The sequence below is a fragment of the Phalangium opilio genome, unplaced genomic scaffold, assembly GCF_054372755.1.
Source record: "Phalangium opilio isolate 3A_F unplaced genomic scaffold, DU_Popi_V2 ptg001170l_1, whole genome shotgun sequence".
Taxonomy (NCBI): Eukaryota; Metazoa; Arthropoda; class Arachnida; order Opiliones; family Phalangiidae; genus Phalangium; species Phalangium opilio.
In genome coordinates this window covers 10,640,183-10,666,249 of record NW_028324255.1, presented here as the reverse complement: position 1 = coordinate 10,666,249, position 26,067 = coordinate 10,640,183, and the positions used below count along the sequence as shown (strand labels likewise).

General features: G+C 40.4%; 3 protein-coding genes across 3 annotated transcripts in view; 2 read left to right on the top strand and 1 right to left on the bottom strand.

Moving 5' to 3' along the window:
• Nucleotides 1-4,917: 4,917 nt before the first annotated feature.
• LOC149587223 (uncharacterized) lies at nucleotides 4,918-9,603 on the top strand. The gene has a single exon (XM_089863527.1). The coding sequence runs from the start codon at nucleotides 4,918-4,920 to the stop codon at nucleotides 9,601-9,603; it is 4,686 nt and encodes a 1,561-aa protein (XP_089719653.1).
• Nucleotides 9,604-9,812: 209 nt separating this feature from the next.
• LOC149587222 (uncharacterized) lies at nucleotides 9,813-10,577 on the top strand. Its single transcript, XM_089863526.1, has one exon. It carries the CDS (start codon nucleotides 9,813-9,815, stop codon nucleotides 10,575-10,577), a length of 765 nt encoding a protein of 254 aa, XP_089719652.1.
• A 1,136-nt stretch (nucleotides 10,578-11,713) lies between these two features.
• Nucleotides 11,714-26,067, bottom strand: part of LOC149587221 (ATP-binding cassette sub-family C member 2-like) — a 47,635-nt gene continuing 33,281 nt past the window's right edge. The window contains exons 4-11 of the mRNA XM_089863525.1: nucleotides 20,638-20,805; nucleotides 20,088-20,260; nucleotides 19,771-19,876; nucleotides 19,135-19,659; nucleotides 15,188-15,387; nucleotides 14,189-14,315; nucleotides 12,003-12,772; nucleotides 11,714-11,938 (exon numbers count right to left, since the gene is read on the bottom strand). Coding sequence (XP_089719651.1) covers nucleotides 11,827-11,938; nucleotides 12,003-12,772; nucleotides 14,189-14,315; nucleotides 15,188-15,387; nucleotides 19,135-19,659; nucleotides 19,771-19,876; nucleotides 20,088-20,260; nucleotides 20,638-20,805 — 2,181 coding nt within the window. The 3' untranslated portion in view covers nucleotides 11,714-11,826. The remainder of the gene's footprint in view (nucleotides 11,939-12,002; nucleotides 12,773-14,188; nucleotides 14,316-15,187; nucleotides 15,388-19,134; nucleotides 19,660-19,770; nucleotides 19,877-20,087; nucleotides 20,261-20,637; nucleotides 20,806-26,067) is intronic.

Here is a 26,067-nt window from a genome sequence, read left to right as displayed (position 1 = left end):
CTTACCGCCTATCCCCCGTTAAGCGAGAAGTATTAGATAAAATAATCGACGACAAGTTGGCACAGGATATTATAGAACCCTCTAATAGTCCATGGTCGTCTCCTGTTATATTAATCCCAAAGAAAGACTCAGACGAGTCTCATATGTGCATAGATTACCGTAAAATTAATTCAATAACTAGAAAGGATGCTTATCCTCTCCCCCGGATCGACGATATATTGGAGTCGATTCGAAACCCCAAATATATCACGACTTTAGACATGCGCAGTGGATACTGGCAGGTGCCACTGCACGAGCACCATAGGGACATTGCCGCGTTTGTAACCCATAGGTGTCTCTTTAGACCCAAGGTACTTATGTTCGGGTTAACGTGTGCCCCCGCAACCTTTCAAAGAATGGTTAATAACCTCTTTGTTGATTTAAGTAGTTCAGGAGTTTGCGCGTACCTGGACAATATCATAATCGCGTCATCAACCTTCGAAAAACATTTAGCCACGTTAGAAGAAGTCTTCCATCGGTTGTCAAACGCCGGACTCACCGTTAAGGCTTCAAAAACGCAGTTTTGTCAACAAGAGTGCCGTATTTTGGGGCACGTGGTAAATTATGACGGTATTAAAGTTGCCCTAGCAAGACGGAGTCTATGAAATACTTCCCCACGCCTAAAAACGTGCGTCAGTTACGTAGATTCTTAGGATTGGCGTCCTATTATAGGCGTTTCATTAAAATTTTTGCAAAAATAGCGAATCCTTTAAATACGTTATTACAGAAAGACGTCAGGTGGACAGAATCAAGAGCTCGCCTTCAATGCGCTAAAATCACTTTTATCCGAGGCTCCTATCTTGAGCTCACCAGATTACAACCACTCGTTTATCATTCATTGTGACGCGTCTCTAGTTGGGCTAGGGGCGGTTCTGTCTCAAGTAATTGAAGGCAAACGACACGTCATTCACTATGCCAGTAGGTCACTCAGTACCGCTGAGCAGAATTATTCAACGACGGAAAGGGAATGTCTTTTTTTTTTACGAGTTTTATTCGCGGTGGAAAAGTTCCGTCCGTATATAGACGGCACTCATTTTGAAATATATACCGATCATAGCGCGCTGCGAAGGCTCCATAAGGCCCCTGACCCTACCGGGAAATTCTCAAGGTGGAATAGCCGTCTCCAAGCGTACGATTTCACCATCAAACACGTACCCGGAAAAGACAATATCGTCGCCGACGCTTTATCTCGCATTCCCGAGAATAATGATAATCCTTGTCACATAGGTCAAGTATCGGCCATATCTGCCACGAATTCCAGTAAATTACCCATTTTAATATACGATACGGATGAAATTATCACAACCCATTCACAAAATCCAAATTTAGGACCCCTGATCTCCTATTTGAACGACAATAACTTACCAAACGACCCTAAACTCAGGGCTTGGATTGAAAGGAACGCCCCATTATGCGATTTCCAGAATGAGATTCTGTATAAAGACACGGGAAAAAACGGGTTCTAACCCTTATAAAATTTTGGTTCCGGATGCCTTAAAGCCAAGGATCCCATACTTAAGCCATGATCTGCAATCCGCCGGTCATCTGGGCTCCAAGAAAACCATCAAGCGAATTCAAAGTCACTTCGTCTGGTATGGAATGACGAAGGATATCCTAAAATACTGTACTTCCTGTACCGTGTGCCAAAAGCACAAAATTCCACGCCAACTTCCGGCAGGCCTAATGCAGAGTAGTAACGTTGTTAACCCTTGGGATGTTATCTCACTCGACTTGAAAGGTCCATATCCTCGTAGCAAAAGGGGATATAATTATATACTCGTAATTTCTGATTACCTCACCAAGTGGGTGGAAATGTTCCCACTCCGTGCCGCCACCACAAAACCCATTGTCCGACATCTTATCGACGATGTTTTCTCGCGATTCGGTCTACCGTCTGCGGTGGTCAGCGATAATGGAAAACAATTTACGGGTAAAATATTTGCCAGCGTGTTTCACAAGCTTGGTATCAAGCAAAGATTTACTTCCCTATATCACGCACAGGAAAACTTAAAAGAAAGGTTCAATCAAACCATTGGAACCATGATTGCTTCTTTTGTCACGGACAATCATCAAGACTGGGACGAAGGGCTCAACCAATATGCTATGGCCATTCGTACCGCTGTTCAGGACTCCACGGGTTTTAGTCCCGCAGAGTTAATGTTTGGTAGGGAGATTCGTACCGCGTACAGCGTTTTAACCCCTGCAAACCCCGCCAATTCTGTCTCTGACGATGCCGCAAATACCTACGGCCTCAAAGTCTTCCCAAAAGTACAAAAAGCTTTGGAGCAAGCATATGAGAACGTCAAAAAGGCCCAAATTAGGCAAAAGTCAAATTATGACAAACGTCATCGCGATTTTGAGATGGAGGAGGGCGAGCTAGTGCTCGAAAGAACTCACCATCTGTCCCATGCGGCTGAAAACTTTGCAGCCAAATTAGACGAAAAATACGAAGGCCCTTATAAGATAAGCCAAAAGCTTAGCGCCCGTACCTATAGGTTAGAAACTGTAGATAGCAAGAAAGTCCTCTATGGAACTTATCACATTTCGCAATTAAAGCCATTCGTCGAGCGTAAGGATTTAAACCTTCAGGCTAGTGATTTTCATTCGTCCAGTTCTGACCCCACTGCGGTTCAGGATGATGAAGACGAGGTACCTGTTAAATATGGTGGTCGCACATTGCGTCCCAGGGATCCCTTAACTGGCAGAGTCAAATCAAGTATGAATGCTCTCCGTTATGTTTTGTTTTTGTATGATTGCGCAAGTTTGTTTTATTTGGTGCACCTGTATATATTGAAATGGGTTCAGTTGTTATTCCCCTATTCTAGATTTTTTTTATTTCATGTCATGGTCAGGGTCTTGATCACGCCCGTCCAATTAAATTTTTTTTTATGTTACCCCCAATAATTTTTTGTTGAGCTAGCTTATTAGTTTATGGTTATGCCTCTTATTCGTTCCTAGTGGCATTCTTGGGGTAGGTGGTAACGTTGGTCGCGATTGTAACGTTGGTCGCACGAGGACGTTCGACATTAAGTTGGGGAGGATTGTAACGCTAAATTATACTAATTCCAATTCGATACTTAAATTTTAATATTCTTCCTCTTCTCACAACACAAACACACTTCACGTCTATTCAATGCTGACCATGGTTCAGGCGTGGTAGCTGTCAACCCTGGTGGTCCGGGAGATCTAGGAAAGTTACTGGCCAGGGCTTCCCTAACTCCCGTTCTAATCCCTTTTTCAAAAATCACTGTCCCCCTGTATGGAAAGTTACCATTTCAACTAAAATCAATGTATAGCAAATAAAAAACCCCCGACGTCATCGTTGGCGTCAACGACTTGCCCAAAAACCGAAAGGGTAAAAAGAAAAAGCGAGAGGACTAACTTTCTCGCTCCTGACCCATCGGCCGAGATGGTTCGCTTGAACTTTAAAGCAACGACGATTTAAAGAAAAAATGGTTAAAAGCTTATGTCGGGAACGCGAGTTCAAAATTAGGAGAATATAAACTCCGATAAGGAGAAATCGCTCTGCAACGCGAAACCAACAAAACCCAGCAATGGGACGTGAAATAATCGCGCCCGAACTAATTAAGAACTAATTACCTTTCGTGTATCATGTGTGTGCGCGTGCCGCCGTACTTACGGACCCATCATTCGGGATCAACCCGACGAGGACATTAAAAGACGTCACTTCACGTAAAGTACAATTTAAGTTTAATTAATGTGGCTTGAGAAGCCTAAGTGTAATATCTTAAGTAATATCTTTAAGATCATTCTAATACATCTAACACAATGAGGCCTCAAACACTCCAAACAAAGAGTGCCCCTTTTCTTAAACTAAGAAGCGCTTCAAATTTTAGTTTTATTTATTTTGTTTATTAAGTGTAATATTTTTTATTTATGATTCTTAATAATTCATTTATATTAAATGTCAATTGAAATGGTAACTTCCCCATATTGACTATTTATTCGATATACCATTAATTAATTTAACTGAAACCAAAGACACCCTGGATTCACTGGTCCAGTTTCTTCATTAGCACCACCTCCCAATAGTGAACAGGTAGGTCACCCGGACCAGATGGTTTCACAGCTAGTGTAACGATAGGGAATGAACAGAAATGATAATTTCCACGTTACAAATCCATTATGATATTTCCGAACAATAACCTCGAAGGTTCGTAATGGCAGTGCAGGCTAATCTGGGCGTCCAGGTATTGCTCCCTAGGCTGCTGCGGGTATCCTTTTAATTACTCGAAATAATTCTTCCTAAAAGTTTGGAACGTATCCTTTCTCGAATAGTCCTTTGTTTTTGCTTATTCTAACAATATCTCCAATTTCAAAATCATATTTTACCGGAGAACTAAAGTCTTCTTCCAAATTATTTTGTAATTTTGAGGAGTTACTTCGATGGGTTTACATTTAATTGAATGATGGTGTGGAAACTGACTTTCGCGCGAAGGATTTGAAAATAGTAAAAAAGAAAAAGAAAGAAAAATAGAACTGGTTTTGAAAGAAGTTAGGGGACTGAAAGGGGAAAGCGGCTACCCGCTCGAGAAAGAAGAGGTTTTGGGGAGAGCCCCACGCGAACTGAAAGAGAGAGGACATCCTCGTCCGAACTGAATGTATAACTTGTAAACGGTATTCGCGCGTTCGTCAATAAAGAATGTTTTACTTATGGAATAGACAAAGTCGACTACGTTTATTTTATAATTAACTCTCCCATGAAGCGGGACATCCCTTGAGCTATAACACTGGTGCCGAAACCCGGGAAATTAGAAAAGAATTAGAAGTTAGAAGAGAACTAGATTAGGAATTAGATAATGAAGTGGCCGAACCACAGAAACGGGACAACGCCCTAAAAAGTACTAGAACGAGAAAATGGCGGACACGGAACAGACAAGTTTAGAATCGCAACAGAAACGAGGAAAACCTTCAAGATGGGATGCTATAAAGCAAAGAAGAAAGATCAGTCGACAAGCGACTACGAAATTGCTTTCAAGAATAGAGGACAGCCTCAAGGATTTAACGTACGATGAGGACAGCCTCCTGGACAACCTTAGTGAGTTAAAAGTTAAAGAAACTAAATTAGAAGAAATAGATAACGCCTTGCAAGATGAGGCCGAAGATTTAGAGGAATTGGGGTTGGAATTAGCGACATCGGAACATTATTCCAACGCTATAAGGAAGATAAGGGATAAAATTAATAAGAACCTAGAAGAGATGAGAAAAGGCCAAGCGAGAGGGCTATCCCCTTTATCAGTTGAGACGAGACATCCGTCGCCATTTTTGACGCCGACCGGACCCACTATACAATCTCCGAATTTTACCCCTATGGGACCACCCCCAACTAGCCAACCGCTCTTACAACCTATAGTGGGGAATCTTGGTATGCCAGGACCGCATACTTTTCAATCTACAACGCTGTTGCAAGGGGTAACAACAGGAGGGGGACCAAACCCCACGACCGGTTTGACAACGACACAGGCTGGTACGAGCGCCGCGCATGCTAGCTCTCTTCACCCACCCCAACAACTAACAGCGATGACTAGTGGTTATCTCCCACCGCCTTCACCTCAAAACTGGTTTGGGATGAAGCTGCCAGAGCTAAGAATAGAAAAGTACTCTGGAGATTTATCGAAATGGATGGATTTTTGGTCTAGATACGAAGTGGCCATCCACAATACCCCTATGCCAGCTACCCATAAACTCGGGTACCTTCGATCGTTTTTAACAGGATCAGCTGCTAGCTCAATTTCAAAATTAGATGCAACAGAAGAAAATTATAACGAGGCAATTCGATTACTTAAACGACGTTTTGGAAGGAAGGACGCGTTAATAAACGGTCATATTCAGAATTTATTTTCCTTGGATCCAGTAAAGAAGGCCAACGATATCGTCGGTCTTAGAAATTTATATGACCGCTGCGAAGTAGAAGTGACGTCATTGGAGTCCTTGGGAACCCATTTTCAATACTATGGACCAGTATTGTGTCCTCTGATTTTGAAATTACTTCCGCTGGAAGTTACCTTGGAGTATAGCAGAAGAAGAGACTGTGACATGGAATGGGACATTAAAGAGCTCTTGACAGTCATAAGGGAAGAAGTAGAGGCTAGAGAACGAGTAAGCGCTTACACTACAAACGCTCATGACGGAGGAACCGCAACAAAACCTCACTATTCAGAAGCCAGAGCTCCCCAACGTCGCAGTCAAGTCGAATATAGACCAAAACCATTTTCCACGGCAGCCTTGACGAGTGTATCTCAAACAAGATGTCTTTTCTGTCGAAGAACAAATCATACCTTTGAAGAATGTAAAACTCTTAATGTGGAGAAGAAAAGGGACATCCTACGAAAACAAGGACGCTGCTATATCTGTATGAAGCCGGGACATCTCGCGAAGTATTGCAAAGAAGATATAGCTTGCAAGTTCTGCGACCGAAGACATCACTCTTCTCTTTGCCAAGATTCAGAAAAGAGAACACCTCGTGATCAGAGAAGAGAGGAACCAAAAGAAGCCTATACTAGAGAAGAAACCGAACCGAAACAAAGGATTGAAACGACAACCACTGTAGTGGCTGAAAAGGAAGAAGAATCGGAATCGCTTTTACTCCAAACAGCAAATATAACTGTTTGTGGAATTGCTGGATCAAAAACAATTCGATGTTTATTCGATAGCGCCGCACATAGATCTTATATTTCAAAAGATCTATCTGAGAAACTAGAACTAGAACAGGAAGGAGAAGAGCAGTTAAATGTTAACGTCTTCTTGGGAGGATCCCCAACCCAGGTGATCAGTAAAAGAGTCAAATTAACTCTGAAAAGCTTGTTTGATGAACAAACATTGCATATGAGCGCGGTCGAAGTTCCAGAGATTAGTAGAGCACGGCTTCAAGTTCCAGGAAAAACTATAAGGAAAACGATGGAGAATAGAGGTTTGAACTTAGGCGATTATCCCAGATCTGATGTAAAAGAAGAACAGAAAATTGATCTGCTGATTGGAGCGGATTTCTATTGGCGCGCTCTGACTGGACGGTATTTAAGATTATCAGACTCGCTTGTGGCGCACGAAAGTAAATTTGGATGGGTACTGCTTGGACCCGAACAAGACCGAACAGTCAAAGGCAGTGAAGTAGCAGTCAATTTCGTGACGACTGCAGAGATAGAAGTGGTCGGAAAAGAGCTCAAGGCCCTCTGGGAACTAGACACAATAGGAATAAAGAACGAAGAAACAGAACATGAAGGCCATAAAGAAATGATGAACGAGTTCCAAGACAGTCTACGAATGGTAAACGGTCGGTACGAGGTAAAATTCCCTTGGAAGAAAACTGAGCGCTGTTTACCAGATACTTACCACATGGCAAGAAAACGTCTCAAAGGTTTGCTACGCCGTTTGCATTCCAACAGAGAACTGCTAGAAGAATACGACGGAATCCTTCGCGAATACGCTGATCAAGGTATAATAGAAGAAGTACCAGACTCCGAGATCAATAAACCGGAAAACGAACTATTTTATTTGCCACATTATCCCGTGGTTAAAGATAGGATAACAACCAAAATCAGACCAGTATTTGACGGATCAGCCAGAGAAAACGATTCCGCTTCGTTAAACGACTATCTCGAATCCGGACCAAACCTAAACCCGGATCTCTATAACATACTCCTAAAATTTAGGACATATCGAGTGGCTATAACCGCAGATATGCAAAAGGCGTTCTTGCAAATTTCAATAGCACCGGAAGAACGGGATTTCGTTCGATTCCTTTGGATAAAAGATTTGGATCAAATGGACAACCATGAAAACATCAAAGTCTGGCGATTTGCAAGAGTATTGTTTGGTCTCAGCTGTAGCCCCTTTCTGCTTGCCGCCACCATACGGCATCATGCTAAGCTTCAAGCACCGGACTATCCGAAAACATGTTTGAAAATCGAAAAGGAGACGTACGTGGATGATTTTATTTCTGGAGAACAGGATGACTTTGAAGCTAAAAAGACAATCCAGGAAGTTGTCACTATTATGAAAGGAGCTAACCTGACACTACACAAATTCCAAACGAATTCGAAAACCTTAAGACAAGAATTAGATGGAACTCAGAGAAGAGAAGAAAAGCTCGTTTTCCAAAATCATGACACCAATACTAAGGTTTTAGGCCTCTCCTGGTGTCCAGAAAAGGATCGGTTTTCGTTTGAAGCCACTGGACTTATCCAGTTTGTAAGGACAGTTTCGAATACGAAAAGAAGCGTGTTACAAGCCGCAGGACGCGTATTTGATCCAATAGGATTAATAACGCCCTTTACAATCATCATTAAAATTCTGATGCAGGCACTTTGGAGAGAAGGAGTGGATTGGGACCAAGAATTGCCCCCTCAACTCGCAGAAAAGTGGAAAATATGGAACAGCCAATTGGACAAATTGCCTGACATACAGGTGCCAAGATACTATTTCGAAGAGTCCCTAGATCAAACTGTAACTGACAAGCAGTTGCACATATTCTGCGACGCGAGCGAAAACGCGTATGGGGCAGTGGCGTATTTACGCTATACCAACGAAAACGGAAAAATTGTTACCAACTTTGTAACGTCGAAAGCCAGAGTAACACCCGTAAAGAACATAGCAATTCCTAAATTGGAATTGATTGCCGCTATGATTGGAGCCCGTTTGAGTAATAGGATTAGACCTATTCTAGAAATAGACAAGGCCAAGGTACACCTTTGGACAGATTCAACCACAACCTACTATTGGATAAAGGGACACACCCGAAAATGGAAGCCATTTGTGGCTAATCGCGTAGGAGAGATACAGAGACTAACGGAGCCCCAATCATGGAAAATATGCAAAGGAATTGAAAATCCGGCCGATTGTTTAACCAGAGGATTAACAATTACTGATTTAAAAGAAAAGAAAGCATGGTGGCAAGGACCGCCATGGCTTCAGTCTCGCGAAGAAGACTGGCCACCCAGCGTACCCAAAACCAAGGAAGAAAACGAAATAATAGAAAGCGAAAGTAAGAAAAAGGAAACTGCGACCAACCTTAACGCAGCTCTGAAAATTGGACATCCAATCCTGAATTTAGAGAATTATAGTGATTTGAGAAAAGTGTTAAGGGTCACGGCTTGGATAAGAAGATTCGTACATAACGCGAGACACCCAATGACGAAGGTTAAAGGACCATTAGAGACACAAGAACTTAATCAGGCTGAAGAATATTGGACAAAAACAGTGCAAACTGAACATTTCGCTGTTGAAATGAAGCAAATCCAAAACAAAGAAAGAATTAGAAACCCAAGCATAGCTGAATTAGATCCGTTCCTTGATGATAAAGGATTGATGAGATTAGGCGGAAGACTTCATAAATCGTCATTTAGTTACGCCGAAAAACATCCAATTATTCTACCTTATGCCCATAAATACTCCGAGCTACAGATGAAGATTGCACATCAGACGGTTCTTCACAGTGGTGTTCCGGACACCCTCATTCAAGTTCGAGAAAGGCTTTGGGTAATAAAAGGAAGATTACTCGCCAAAACTGTGTTAGTAGATGTTGGATTTGCCGGCGATGGAAACTAAATCATTGTATACCGAAAACAGCGCCTCTTCCGAAGGATAGACTTCTGATATCAAGACCCTTTGAAATCGTTGGATTGGACTTCGCTGGACCGATCTTTTACAGAGACAACAAAGAAACAATGAAAAGTTATATACTTCTCGTCACATGCGCGAATACACGCGCCGTTCATTTAGAACTAGTTTCTAATTTAACTTCAGAATATTTTTTAATGGCGTTCAAAAGATTTATCTCACGAAGAGGAATACCGAGCGTTGTATACTCGGACAACGCGAAGACTTTTAAAAGAGCAGAAAAGGAAATAGCGACTCTTTGGACAAATACCAAGAGCGAAACGGTTAAGGCGTTTTTCGCCAATTACAGAATAGAATGGAAATATATCGTGGAACGAGGCCCATGGTGGGGAGGATTTTACGAACGCCTCGTAGCCTCCGTAAAATTACCTCTTCGAAAAATTTTGGGAAGAGCCTTATTAAGGTTTGAAGAAATAACGACAGTATTAGGAGAGATAGAAGCCGTTTTAAATTCACGACCACTGACGTACACCTATTCGGACCCTGACGACCCAGTACCCTTGACCCCAGGACATTTCCTGATAGGAGAGAGACTTACGTGCCTTCCTCCATTTCAATCTCGTGGAGAAAAGGGCGTAACGAAAGCGAACGAGTTGAAAAGAAGATTGGCCTACCAACAAAATATTACAGATCGGTACTGGAACAGATGGAAGAAAGAATACATACGCGAATTACAAACGGCTCACAAATTAAAAACACATGAAACGCGGTATTTCCCGACGAAAGGTGATGTTGTCTTACTTGACGATGAAAATGCGCCTAGACAAAAATGGAAACTGGCCCGAATTGAAGACGTTAAAGTAGGAAGAGACGGAATAATCCGTTCAGTAGAACTAAAATTGGCCACAGGTGGAACTGTGCGACGGCCAATAAATCAAGTGTGTTTATTGGAAATTAAGTAAAAAAAAAAAAAAAGAGAGAAGGGATAACGTTTTAAGATGTTTAAACTTTCATATAATAACTAACTTTGATTTTATTTTATAGTAAAAATGTTTTCATTTGTAATGTAAAAATTTAATTTGATAATGTTGTTTAAAATATTAATATTGCATGCATGCATAGAATGGTGTCGGGTAATAATTGAATGGAATATGTTTTATTGTTAAAAATTTAAAAATTAAGGGATGAACATGACAACATGTTCATGGTGGGGAGCTGTGGAAACTGACTTTCGCGCGAAGGATTTGAAAATAGTAAAAAAGAAAAAGAAAGAAAAATAGAACTGGTTTTGAAAGAAGTTAGGGGACTGAAAGGGGAAAGCGGCTACCCGCTCGAGAAAGAAGAGGTTTTGGGGAGAGCCCCACGCGAACTGAAAGAGAGAGGACATCCTCGTCCGAACTGAATGTATAACTTGTAAACGGTATTCGCGCGTTCGTCAATAAAGAATGTTTTACTTATGGAATAGACAAAGTCGACTACGTTTATTTTATAATTAACTCTCCCATGAAGCGGGACATCCCTTGAGCTATAACAGATGGTAACTGTCAAGAATGATTTTTCATTTTTTTTCTTTGCTCAAAAGTGCAAATAAAACTTAGGCCAATCAAATGTGGGCTTACAAAAAAGGCACCTACCAGAATAATTGCCTATTTCGCGCGTCACTGCAGCGTCTCAACATTCAGTAGATTGTGTTAGATGGTAATTCTTGACCTTTAACCTAATCTAGAATCTCACAGACAGCTGACTGAACCTCGATAACCTTAAGCCTTGGTCCTCGAGCTTTTATCGAGCTTTTTTCTGAGGCTCGAAAACTTGTCGAGCCTTTCAAAAGTTGCTTATCGAGCTTCGAGCCGAGTACTTGGCTCGAGGCTCGATCGAGCTTTCGAGTCCTATCGATTACTCGCACAGGCCTAAGGAATCTGATCTGTTTCAAAAATATGCTTCCACGATATAAGATACTTGATGCGCTTGGGAAATGAATATTTAGTTAATCATTTTATTTCAAGACAAAATTGAGGCTGAATTACTGAACATTGTTTGTCAAATATATCTATAGCGAAAATTATGAGTTCGCTATTTATATTCTGTTATACCTCTCAAAAGTTCAATTAAACTACATTAAGTGACGTTTTTCTATTGGTAAGAAAATAAGCGATAAAGGTTTTCTGTACATAACATTAAACGTAAAGCTTAGCTTAATTTAACGGTGATCTAGATTATGTTGGCATCTTTGGCCAAAGCGTAGAAAATTGATTGTTCATTCTTCAAGAGAGCATTTGGAGAGTCGAACTCCACATTTCGACCCTGATCGAGAACCATAACCCTATGAAGAGTAAAATAACGACAATTTAGCTTATTTAGCTGGTTTAATAAGTTGGTAAACTAACTTGTCGTAGTCCAAGATGGTGTTTATTCTGTGCGCGATGGTGATAATGGTAGAGTCGCTAAATTCCTTCTTGATGGTCTCTTGAATGAGATAGTCGGTGTCCATGTCGACGGAGGCCGTCGCTTCATCCAAGATCAGGATCTTCGAGATCCTCAACAAGGCACGAGCCAAGCAGACCAACTGACGCTGCCCGACGCTCAGATTCTGTCCTCCTTCAGCAACGGGGTGATCCAGCCCCTGCTCGAGTGATGTCACGAATAATTTTAGATGCGAGTGCTCGAGGGCCGCCCACAGAAGCTGGTCATCTTGTTGCCCAAACGGATCCAAGTTGAGCCTGAGCGTGCCCGAGAAGAGGACGGGCTCCTGGGGGATGACAGTCAGCCGGGATCTCAGATCGCACAAACCCAAACCCTCCACTTCCACTCCGTCTATGACGATGTGACCACGGACCCCCTCGATGAGACGGAAGAGCGCTAACGTCATCGACGACTTTCCCGCTCCTGTCCGCCCCACCACGCCTATCTTCTCCCCGGCCTTGATCCTGACATCCATGTCCTTCAAGACCAAATCCAATCCTTCTCGATATCTGGTGCTATACTCATGGAAATCAATCTGTCCTCGTTGAGGCCAGTCAGATGGCGGTTGAGATTCTGGTTTCTCCCACTCGGCCTCGGACTCCAAATTGCAGTATTCTTCAACTCTCTCTATTGAAACTACATTTGATTCCAAAACCGTTGTGGCAGTGATAAAAAGCTTCAAATATTGCAAGAGCTGTGAGATCAAAATATTTAAGAATTGCTTCTTTTGTTTTGTTCCAGTGACAGAAAGGAGGCGCACGAGACATTTTTTCTCCCTCACTATGCATCTTTTATTGCTATTTAATGAGAAGCTTCTTCAGTTAAAATTAAAATTATGGATTCTTAAAGGTAGAGAGTATGCGGGCTCTGGAGAAAATGACAAAATCACGGGCCCCTATCAAGATAGCACCCCAGAAGGTCCGTACCCCGAGAAAACTGACCTAATTAGCCCCCTATCTCGACGGCCCCCTTGTAGAAATAAGCTGATAGAAGACACGTCATCCATTATTGAGTAGTTTAGCAAGTCTACTAAGAGACAGCTTTCATTTTTCGAATAAAGCAATTTAAACATTGAGTACTTTAATTTTCTTAACAAAAATAAAGGGGTATTCATATCTGTGAGAAACCTTTAGTTTATACCAAAGAATATTCTGGCGGCACCACTGATAACAAGAAGAATGGAGCATACAGGAAAAGGTATATCACCTACCCCATTCGGGGGGGGGGGTGAGAATACGAACGAACAACGACGAAAATAAGCATTGTAAGGAGAAACGTTTCACTAAATGAGTGCCTTCTCAATGGAACTAATTTAAATCCCAACTTATCGGATATTCCGTTACAATTTAGTTTGCAATGATTCATGATAATAACTATGTAGTAATGTCGTGGCATAAGGTGCAACAAATGACAACACTTCGAAAGCTGAAGAGATAATGAAAGACTCAGGAAACTGGCGATCAAATTCCAAAGTCCAGAGAAACAAACGGCAACAAGGAGGTTGTGTAAAAAAGAATATTGCAAACTGGATTCTCACAACTCTATTGTTCTGGGCTTAACCTGGAATACGAGTTTAGATACAATTTTATTCCAATTTAAAAAAATGCTCGATTCAATCACATCAGTCATTATAACAAAAAGAGCAGTTTTGAAGGTCTTCATCAAAATCAATGATCTCTTAGGATTCATAGACCCAAACCCGATTATAAGAAAAATATGGTTTTAACAGCTCTGCATCATTAGTTTAGGAATGGGATGAATCTTTACCGGAACAAATATTGGTGGAATTCTAAAAAAATTGTGTAGTTTTGGAAAGCTTTGAGATCCCACCTCTAAAATGAAGGTAGCATCAATAAAAGACGGTGAATTTCTGTAACTAGAACTGCGAGGAGCTCTAATAGGAACGCCATTGACTTATAAAGTTAAGAAACGGAAAATCGTACTTTTGGTGCGATAACATGCCTTGATACCTATTTTTTATCTCTTCGCCTCCCATTCAAACCCCTATCTTAATTCAGTAACTTTAAGTCCATTTTGTTATAACCTTCGGTATCAAGAGATAAGCGAAAAAATATATTTTGAATTTTTAAATTTCAAAGGTATTGCTTACCCGATCGACATTAGCCAAGATCAATCCAACAAAATCAGCTGACAGAGTACCTTTGCTCATAACTATGAAAATCGCGGTGCAAAACATCAAGAAATTTCCCAAGATATTGTAGCGTACGGACAGCCATCTGGAATGAAATTGCATTTTATGGGCTTGGATAAACGAGTAACGACTTGCAATGCACGCTTTGTGTTGCATCACAGCGCTTTTCAACTCAATTGTAAAGATATAGTATGTATGATGAGAAAGCTGACGCTCCAAATCGAAAAAGGCGCAATTGAAACCAGGTCCCTACTAGCACAAAGGCTACGGCCCAGTTGCTGTTGGGCGTGCTTTGGCCAGCAGTGTCGGCTCACCACACTTTTTCGAGTCGAAATGTCCTACTTGCCCCGCAATACTGCGTAGTGCCAGGGAACGTGAAAGTTCATTAGATAAAACCGGCTTTTTTTGCCGTCTTTCACCCGACCCTTTGCCGTCTTTTACCTGACTCCTTGCCGTCTTTTACCCGACCCCTTGCCGTCTTTCACCCGACCTCTTGCCTTCTTTTACCCGACCCCTTGCCGTCTTTCACCCGACCCCTTGCCGGCTTTCACCCGACCCCTTGCCGGCTTTCACCCGACCCCATGCCGTCTTTTACCCGACCCCTTGCCGTCTTTCACCCCAACCCTTGCCGTCTTTCACCAGACCCTTTCCTGTCTTTCAGCCGACCCCTTGCCGTCTTTTACCCGACCCCTTGCCGTCTTTCACCCGACCCCTTGCCGTCTTTCACCCGACCCCTTGCCGTCTTTCACCCGACCCCATGCCGTCTTTTACCCGACCCCTTGCCGTCTTTCACCCCACCCCTTGCCGTCTTTCACCAGACCCCTTGCTGTCTTTCACCCGACCCCTTGCCGTCTTTTACCCGACCCCTTGCCGTCTTTTACCCGACCCCTTGCCGTCTCTTTCCGTCACCAACCAGGTTTTTACGACGCAATTACCAAAATTTTGTGAATGAGATACCTTTGTGCCATGTTCATCATATAATTAGCGGCAGTGCATTCGTCGATCAGTTTCAGGAAGTGTCCTTCGAAGTTATCTCCGGCGTCACATACCCTGATGACAGTGCTACCACTAACTGATCCTTGAACGTACGAAAACAAGAAGGAATTTCTCAAGCTTGTTATCCGTTTGAATTGACGATTGCTCGACATCAAGAAACGCTGCAAAAGATATTAAAGATCAGTTTAAATGGAAGATTACAAAGTATTTCACACCAGAAGCCCGACAAGGGTAAGTTTTATATGCCTTCTAAAACATTTTGCAAGAAAAATATTAGTGCCAAAATATTTCATTTTCAAAGATTTCTAGTTTTTTAATTTAGTGGGAAAATTGCTTAGTGTAGAAGTCTCAGTTAGTACATTCATGGCACCAACCACCAAGTGCTTAGTAATTTTTTTTAAATATATCAAATAAAATGTCTGTTAATTTTATGCAGTGGCTATTGTAATCTTGACTATTTTGAATGTTCATTGGTATATTTTCTATTTTTCAATAAGCGACCATCCCTCACTCGATACGTATTCCCCGTTTAATTACGACGATTAAAAATTGAGATTATTACTGAATAATTAGTTATTAAGAAGCGTTCACACTATCCAACTTTAGCCAGCTGACTAGTTTTTCAGACTAGTATAACCATAGCCCATGGTCTAACAGACTAATCAGGTCAGCCTCGAGTCATGTCAACCGTTCACATTAGCAATCTTGACAAGCCGATATTAGTTTCCTATCCGGTACATAATAAACAACTGAATTGATCTATGGGATAGTTTCGACTGAAAAGTAATTTGCTAATGCCCAATGAATCTACTCTCGGCCCTCTCGGGGTTTATTTGTTATTCAGCTTTATTCTCGATTGCGTACATTAGAAATTTCATGAAATGGATTTCTATAAAAGAAAGTGGAAGTGTTGGTGGGAATCAAAACACCAAAAATTAAATATTTTAATGTTTAACATTAAAACCTTAAGCCTATTCCCCCTACTCAAGCAGACCACAACCGAAAGCGAGTGTAAAACTTTAATGATGTCTTTGATCACGAGGATACTCTCGCGTTTTTTGTTGGCTAATGAACAATCCAACTTTATTCTGACTGACTCAAGTCGGATGTCTGGCCGGTGTCCTCCCATTGGATCGAATCCCATTCGACCGAATTCCCAATCGACCGATTTTATCTGAATTATGATTTTAAATCCCGCCGTGGCCCAGTGGAAGAGTATCGGAATACCGTGCGACAGTCCTTGGATCGATTAATTAAAACTGTCTTTGTACACAAAGACGCGAAAAAGTAAGAGATAAGTGTAGAAAATTAATTGTTTGAAGTACAGATATTCAAATTTTCATTTTTGAAGACGTGATTATAAAACATCAATTATTTGAAAAAATTTCTTATCTTAGTTTTTTTCACCAAAATTCCTTAAGTAAAATATTTTATCCTTAAACATGTGCATCATTTTAAAAATAGAAAACGTATGCATTTTATTTTCTTTTTAAAATTTAGAGTTAGTTTGAGTATTCGGGCCTATAAGGAGAATAAAATGGGCAGAAAATTGTTGATAGCAGACAAAATAAAACAAGCATGAAAACTTAACAAAACGTGTTCGTTTATTTTAAAGATTTCGAGGTTTCAAAAATTGACGTGTTGTATATCTCTCAAAGCTACAGATCCTTTTGACTCTAATAACTACATCACAGTCAAAGGGCGAATGTAATTTTCGGTTCGCAATATTTTCAATTTTGAAATATAAAAATAAATACTAGCTCTATTTTTCAGATATCCGAGTATTTGAACTTCCTCGAAGCAAATGTTTCTCGAAAATAAACAGTAGTATCAAGGTAGTTTCTCTGAACTTTTTGTGAAAAAAACTAAGATAAGAAATTTTTTCAAATAATTGATGTTTTATAATCACGTCTTCAAAAATGAAAATTTGAATATCTGTTACTTCAAACAATTAATTTTCTACACTTATCTCTTACTTTTTCGCGTCTTTGTGTACAAAGACAGTTTTGATTAATATCTGTCACTTCAGTCTTAATATGAATTAAAACAGTTTAGAAACTAGTATTTTAAAACGTATACTGAAAAGCAGGCGCTCCATTTAAGTCTTGTGGTGTTGCGCGTATATTAGTTACCACGTTTGAACTAACAAGGCCCTAACCATCTATTATAGAAGTATTAATCTTGATTGCTTCAACGCCCAGTCCAACTCAAATTGCCTTCCCGTCGTTTTCACGTGCAAAGCACAGTGGATGCAATAATACAAATAGATTCCGAAAAAATTTATTTTCATTGAGATCCTTGCATAATTAAAGCGGGCCTTTTCCAACAAATTATTTTTATAAAGATTCTGGAACATTTAACTCTGCATTTACTAAATTATTTGAACAATAAATATATGCCTTTTCCAAAACATTGATTGTTTTACGGGTCATTTCAGGTTGGCTTTGATTCGGCTCGGTTACAATAGAGGCATCCTTTTAAACTTGGGATATAGAAAAGTGTACGTTTAATAGCAATGAAAATTTTAAGATAATAAACCCGCACATTTTGGCTATATTCGGTAAAATGGGATTCGGTTCAATGCAGGGTTGGCACGCTGGTATCCAGTCCGGTTTTATCCACCTGGATTAAACCGGTTTAAGCCACGATGAAAAATCCAGTGGATTTTTCAAAAAATATAATAATAGAGTACAGCGCAGGCACCATAAAGTGAGATGAAAGTAAACGTTTGACCCACATGTCTTTACCTCTTTATTTCATCGAAATGGTCGATTCCCATATGTTGTGGGTTAGTTTGACGCGCCCTCCTCCCACTGACCCACCCGAAACTCGTGAGACTGAGTTGAATTTTTCGCAACGCTATATTGTTGGGTCGGACCGCGCATTTAGAAAAATCTTTATCAGACCCTGCCCTATTGAAGATCACAAAAAGCCTAACCGGGCCCGACCCTAGCTGCCCTATTGAAGATCACAAAAAGCCTAACCGGGCCCGACCCTAGCTGCCCTATTGAAGATCACAAAAAGCCTAACCGGGCCCGACCCTAGCTGCCCTATTGAAGATCACAAAAAGCCTATCCGGGCTCGACCCTGCCCTATTGAAGATCACAAAAAAGCCTACCCGGCCCAACCCTGCCCTAGTGAAGATAATAAAAATGTCTACCCGGGTAGATGATATGATAACCCTACCCGACCCGACCAGCAAAACACTTTAAGTAATTTTCTCACCCAAAACGATATGGGTCGGGTTGGATTGAAAAATCCCGATTAAATCAGGGGCCCTACTCATCTCTAAGGGAAATGTCTATAGTTTTATCAATTTTTATGTACAATAAAAATGATTCTCAGTTAGACGGCCTAGCAGAAGTCAACTAGCGCACTAAATGTAAAAAAAAGTGCTAAAATTAAGCACTAGAGAGTAGTTTAAAAAAATCCAGATAAATCCAATAAAATCCGGTTTAAACCAGCAAAAAACCATACCAGTGGCATTTTCAAGAAAAATGCGGATTTTTGCCAACCCTGGTTCAATGGTACATTCGGTCTAATGGGATTCGACCCAATGGGCCAGCAGCGTCTGGCCGACAAAATTCCTGTCCATAATCTAACAAAAGTTGTGTCGGATGCGGTGTTCACACTACCTGACTTGTAGACCCGACTTGCCGGGTCGGCTATGTCAGCTGACTAAAGTTGGATAGTGTGAACGCTGCATGACAAGAGACTGAAATCGAGTAGAGCTCGGCATTACCTATCCATTATCCACATCATTTTATCTTTATTTTTTCTCGAAAATTATTCACAGAACTTACGTGTTAAATCGTATAATATCCACAACTTTATTTATAAATAATCGGCTATCCACTGATTTGTTGATAATGGATAGAAAATGCCGAGCTCTAAAATCGAGTTCTTACCTGAAGTGAAAAGTATCCAACGAAAACAACCATGCAGGGAATTATGAATAATGGTAAATACATTGCAATTCCTAATGGGAAAATAACTAAATATATCAATCCTCTATTGGTTAGCCTTAACATTGAGGGTAATTGCTGGTCGAGGGCGTCGATATCTTGAGAGAAACGATTGAGTATCCTTCCCACGGGGGTCGCGTCAAAGAAGGACATAGGAGAGCGAATTACGCTGTCGAGCATTTTCTCATGTAGACAGTTTGCCGCTCGTAGACAACGAAAGACGTTTATGATTACAGAGCTAAATACCACAATGGCTTGGCTTAGACCAAGAACGACTAAGACAGCTATACGGGTTGCCTTTAAGTCTGGGTTTGCTTTAAAATCTTCCTTGGCATCAGCGCACCACAGAGACAGCCAGTATACTGACGCGAAGTTAAAGAGTATACCACTGATGGTTGTTATTTCGAAGATCGCACACCATGTTATACCACAGGCTTTGAAATATTGTTTGTATTGTGAAACGGATATCTGCAAATGCGCAATATTATTATCACGAGGAAAAACTTGAGTTCAGAGTTTTAGTTCTCTAGAAGCCACGAAAAGACCAAGCTATAGGCTCGTATATTAAAGAGCACATACATTTCCTTCTTTGAGATGCTCTAAAGTCATGAGTTTTGCCTCATCTTCATCTGAGACTTTTCCTTGGGATGCTAGATGAAGTCTCTCAGCTTTGTGAGTTAACGTACTACAAAAATTGTATTAAAAATTTCTATAAACTTGCAGTGTTCTACTCGAAAAAATCAATTCAAAAAATTCATATAAGTATTATCTCTACAAAAACTACACGCTACATGTCCCTTTCAACAGTACATCGTTAATTTCTATGATTTAAAGTTTTTTTCGCTTTTCATCTACGTACTGCAAGTAAATGTTGATATGGCTAAAAGTTTACTCACGACGGTTTTTTCTTCTCGTCGCTCAAGTGTTTTACAAAATAATCTCTAGCCATCCCCTGACGACTCGTAATTTCGTCATAAGTTCCCCTCTCGGTAATTCGTCCTTTGTCCATGAAAATGATCTCGTCCACTTCTCGTAAGAAAGTCAAGTTGTGCGTCACCAAAACTCTCGTCTATAAGAGATAGAAAAGCTATTTGTCGTGCGAGATAGAAACTACCGAACAGAAGTAGCTCTCAAAAGCATGGGCGTCATAATAATTTAGTTGCGTTAGCTAGTGACTTTCCACATATATAAAACATATATATGTGGAAAGTCACTAGCTAACGCAACTTTTCGAGCAGCTGTCATTGAAGTTGAATGGATATAAATCAAAATATATGCAGCTTAAATAAATATGTATATACGAGATATCAGCTGAAATATATTTCACGGTAAAGACACTGGTTAATTTCCATATTTAACTACTATCGGGATTTTAACGAAACGAAATTAAGATTAATAGACCTTAAGCGCTTTCATGGAAAATACTAATGAGTTAGCATTATTTACTTTCTTCCCGAGTAATCCCTTTGGTCCGATGACTTCGTTGAAGAGATGTTTGGCCACGTGTGGGTCAACCGCCCCCAACGGGTCATCTAAGAGATAAACATCGTCATCGCGATAAATTGCTCTTGCCAGGTTGACCCTTTGCTTCTGACCACCACTCAAGTTGATACCCTAACATGTTAAATGAGTTACATAAGACATTACTAACGAAAGCAGCCTTATATGGAACTATGAATAAAACCATAAGTATATAATAATTATCTTCGAGAGAAGTGTACCACAAAGCAGGGAAATTTTAACTTCACTCTTCCCAATATCAGAAAATATCGAGCATGGTTAAACCGAATCACATACGCGACAACTAGTTCCCTCATAATTACTTTATTAGCGCTTAACTATTTGCCGAGGTGTGTTTGAAGATTTTTATCCCACGTCAAGACGATGTTTGTGAGCCAGGGTGGGAAATAAGGATTTTTTTAGACTGGACATTAGGCCTGAAATAAATAAACTGGTCCATGACCATTGACCAAATCACGTCGACTGCTAAACTAAAGAAGTGGATAATTAAAATATTTGACTTAACGTCTGAACTCTGGTTACCCTTGAATTTTCTTAGTGGTCCCGAGGACCACTAATCTCCCTCTGATTTAATTTTAAAACTGGTCATTTTATTTGTGCCACCGCCTTATTTCCCACGCTTTTGTAAGCTGATTGCTAAGGGTTTAGTACCAAACAGTTATAGAATTCACCACGCGGTGCGAAGCCCATCCGAATTAGTTTGATGATCGGGGGAGCAAACAAAAAGGGTGAGCCAGGGAAAAATCATGTTACATAACTAAAATATTATGAGGATACAGAGTGTCATCCTTTTTCTATTATCTCCCTCTGATTAAACGTCGCCACGCCAGGTTTTCGAGTACAGCGCATTATATTTTCAGTGTATTCCACAGCTTCACAGAAAACAGCCCTTATACGAAAGACATTCTTGGGAATGTTCTTTATTGTTCGGTAACATCCACTGCCCTATGTTAAGCGCGCGAAAGTGCGACACCTTTCATTATTATTAGTGTATCCAAGGGCTTGATAGTGTAATCATGTTAAGCCGCACTGGATGTTAACACTGCAATAGTATTACATCCTATGAAATGCATATTCATTCTCCTCCGGTTTTCGCCCATTTTCTCACGCTCGTTTGATCTCTATTTCTAAACGTGTTTAAGAAGCCACGAATATTACCAACCTTGCTCTGTTTTAAAACCACATCGCCATTAAATAGCAGTCCCATAAAACAGGGAGTCGTAAAAATACCTAAACTGCAAGAATTGTCTCGAATGAGGTTAATTTGGTTCCATCAAATAACTCAATATATAACTATAGCTAACGGACCTTTATTTTTAATTTTGCACGTCCATCATAGATGGCGTGCAAAATTTACGAGAGGTATTTCTGTGGGCGCTGCCATAACCTGTCGGCGGCCCTTAGCTAGTGGCCGACATTCCCATGATTCCCTGTCGTCGAACGCGCTCCATAGCCTTGACAGACCAACTCTCCAAAAAGGGGCGGTAACCTCGTAAGTCCCATATACGGGATCTTTGTGTTTACGCGTGCGGTGGTGCAAGACAGGCAAGGGTGCTCACGCTCGTTTCGTAATATTTCTCTCTCCCACAACTCGCTTGTGTGCCGTCACATTAGACCTACGCAACTCTGAAACGCTGGCATAGGAATCAGGGCGCGCACTTTAAAGGGAATGTAAAGTTGGCATCGGCGAGTGGGTAATAATGATTTGAATTACGTCAGAGGCACGTAACCGAGGAGAGGCGTGGTTCAAAGAAACTAAGTTCGTTCGTTTTATTTAGAAAACCACCGCTTCCAGTAATTGGCGCTGGAATCTCGCAAAAAAAAGGACTAGGTGTCCAGTCCCACTCTATGTGCACGTCTTTCTATCATATTGTCACGTGGTGCCAGTGACGTATTTCGAATAATATTTAACCGCCAGCCGATGGCATCTTCACTGTCCCTTTAAACTTTTGTTACTCTTTAAACTGCTGTAAATTAGAGAACTGAAATTTGGGTTTGTTTAGTTACTATTTACTGATGTAACTTGAGGAAAATGTAATTTTTTTTGAACTAAAGTTGATGGAAAATTGACAAATAATTGTTAGACTATTATGGACTAATGAAATTAACATTCAAGGTTCGTCCGAAAAAGTTGCCAGCCGTGTAGCCACGCAAAATTTTAATTTTGGCTGGCTCAAGCCATCCTGTTTCCTAATCTAGTTATCGTGTGAGTCCAGTTCCCAGTGCGAGATTTTTCGGGAAAACTTATGCCTCTAGTCACGTGATAAGTTACAACCAAGTTATTCAAGATTCCCTTTCTCGTGTTAGGGGAGTTGAGATTTAAGGTTGTCATTTTCAAAAGCGTTTATAATGCCATTCTAAGCCAGATTACACTTATTTTCTATCTGTAACAGAAAATGTAGGGAGATCTCAGGCAGCAATTTCGCACTGATAGAAAACAAGTTGGGAAACCAAAATAAACCTCTCCGAGTCGAGACGAATTTACTTTCCAAACTCAGGTCCACCATGGACGAACTAATACTGAAGGACGGATGGCAAATGGAGAAAGTTGAAAATTACTTGTTGATTCGCCTTCTAGCGGCAGATAGTAGCAAACCGGATAGTGGGGGAATCAACGTTCTAACGAGGGAAGCAGCTAACGTCTTATTTTGTCTAGATGGCGCTAGCGTTTTCCGGGATTTGACTCCGCATTTTCATAACCCCCTCCATTTTGGGGCTAAAAGCTTTACATTGGTTGTTTAGTCGCTTAGTAATGGGGGCAGTAATGGGCTGCCATTGGTTCTTCAGTAATACTTCGTCCATGGGTCCACCAGCCAATGAGGAAACCGGAAATACGTAGCTCAATTTGGCGGGATATCGCGAAGGCCATTTGTAAAGGTTTAATCGTTTAACATTTCCCTGTGTATTCTCATAATTCTAATCAGGACCTAATATCTATCACTTAAGTGTGTATTTAACTTTCGGCTCACTCTGAACCGTTAACACCTCTTGTAAGAGGACACGAAACAATGTCAATTCTGGTTTAAATCTAGGGTATCTTGTTACATAGACCTAATCGCTTCAACACTGACAGTGAGACGAAGTATTATAATCCAAATTATGTAGTGAAATTAAAAGTTGCGTTTACACTATATATAAATGTAGTAAAGCTGAATTAAAAAGTAAACACCAAATTTGAAATGTTAATATCAAAAGATGTTCTTGGAATATTGAGATGAAACAGAGCTTTATAGCTACACAACTACTAAAAGAATCGTAATGCCGAAAAATATTTAAAATATTTCCGTTTAATATTCTGCAAAAAGGAAATGTTATCGTTTTGTAAGAGATCTTATCATCCTATTCGCTTTATATTAACTTCGATATGCGTGTAGTGTTTCGATTCGGATGCAATCTTCATTACTCGTTCTATATAAACTCTCACTTGTGCCATTACATAGAATTAAGTTTGTCTTAAATAATTAATTAAATATAAATTATATTAATTATTTTAATCGCCAGTAAATAACTTTAAAAATAGTTAAATCGTTTAAAATAAAGTTGTTCCTATTATCTTTCGAAAATTTGCTAATATTAACATTTAAAGTGAAAGGTACCCCTCTTGCCCGCTTTCTTCAAATTTTGGGGTATATATACGATTCTTTGCCATCATAATAATAGATAAAAACGCATTCGCGTGAACCGATGGTGGAAGCCATGCCATTGGGAGGCTAGACGTTTTTCGTAACCCTAGCCGATCGCCGCGTATATCTTGAAACCAAACGATGAAGGAGGAAAAGAAGCCAGAATGTTCTGACTGGCGTCCATGTGGAATGGACAAAGACCTGAAGATGGTGGTGCATAGGGACCGTCCATAAACTACGTCACGCGAAAAAAAGCATTTTCTGACCCCCCCGTCCCCCCAAATCACGCTTCGTCACACTTTTCTCAGACCCCTCCCCTAAAAACCACGTCACATTTCTTTAACCCCCCCTCTGCACTATGATTTGTCTTAATTTACAAATTTAATTTGATTAATTTCTCAAGTGATATGCCGCTCTCGCAGAAATATTTTGCTCGGCTGAAAATTCAAAGTTCTCTTCCGTTTTAAGCTTTTTCCCTCTGATTGACCTTTAGAATTATAATGTCTGGATGTGCTTTTTATAAGCTTCAAAAATGTTCCATAAAGCTTAGTTAAAGGGGCACACTTTTTAGGTTTCGACACTGTCACCGAAAACAGACTAATCGAGCTTGAGATTTAGAAAATTTGCCAAAGAAACTAAAACCATTTCAATCGGCAGGGGGATTTGATTCATCCTCAAAAATAATAGGGGCGAATAAACAGACACATAAGAGAGTTTAAGCTGTTTATTTTAAATGCGCTATTTAAATTGGCTATAAAAAGGTGTAAATAGTAGAAAATTGGTTAAAGTTTCTACTATTTAAGCGATGATGGAATAACAATTTTGGTAAATTATTGTAACGGTGGACTATGTAATGTTGTCTTTCCCTCTTCTATAACATAAGAGAGCCAATCGGCCTCGTACTGACTTCGTAACAAAATCAATGCTAAATGTGACGTCACGCATAGAAGAACCCCACCCTTCCCCTTGTCACGGACCGTCACAAATTTAGAAACCCCCTCCCCCCATAAGAGTGTGACGTAGTTTATGGACGGTCCCATAGAAGCTGGTGTCAATGTGGAATTGACGAAGAACAGGAGATGGTGGTGCATAGAAGCTGGTGTCAAGGTGAAATTGACGAAGAACAGAAGATGGTGGTGCTTGGAAGCCAGCAAGTACAGACTAGTGTCCATGTGGAGTGGACGAAGACCAAAACTGGTGGTGTGGGAACTCAAGTAGAATAGCCAGCGGAGACAAACACAATTTTCCAAATTTCCATGAACTGTCAATGCAGTCCGGAAATTGGGAACACGTTTGCTCCGATACGCAAACTGCGAACGCGGTCACGTGGGGTGTGACAGACACACATGCACGTCCAGTGCAATACCTCTTCGTGACGTCATCGTCACTCGGAGAGGTAAAAATATCGTTCCTCGTAAGGTTTGGAAATAAAACCGCGTTTAAATGTGGCAAAATATACAGCTGAAATTGAGATATTTTCTCGGAAAGAAAAGGTACGTGTTTTATATATAAAACAAGTTGGGAAAACCAAATTATTACCTCTCCGAGTCAAGAGGTCTACTACTACGAAGTTATTTACCTAGATATGGAATTATTTCTCTTTTTTGAAGTAAACATTTACGAAATATTGAAGCAGTATTCCAACATTCCAAGCATAGCGAATATACAGTAAAGCAGACGACATTTTACATCCAATAAGGATAAATCTTGGACACATGGAAATCAGTCAATG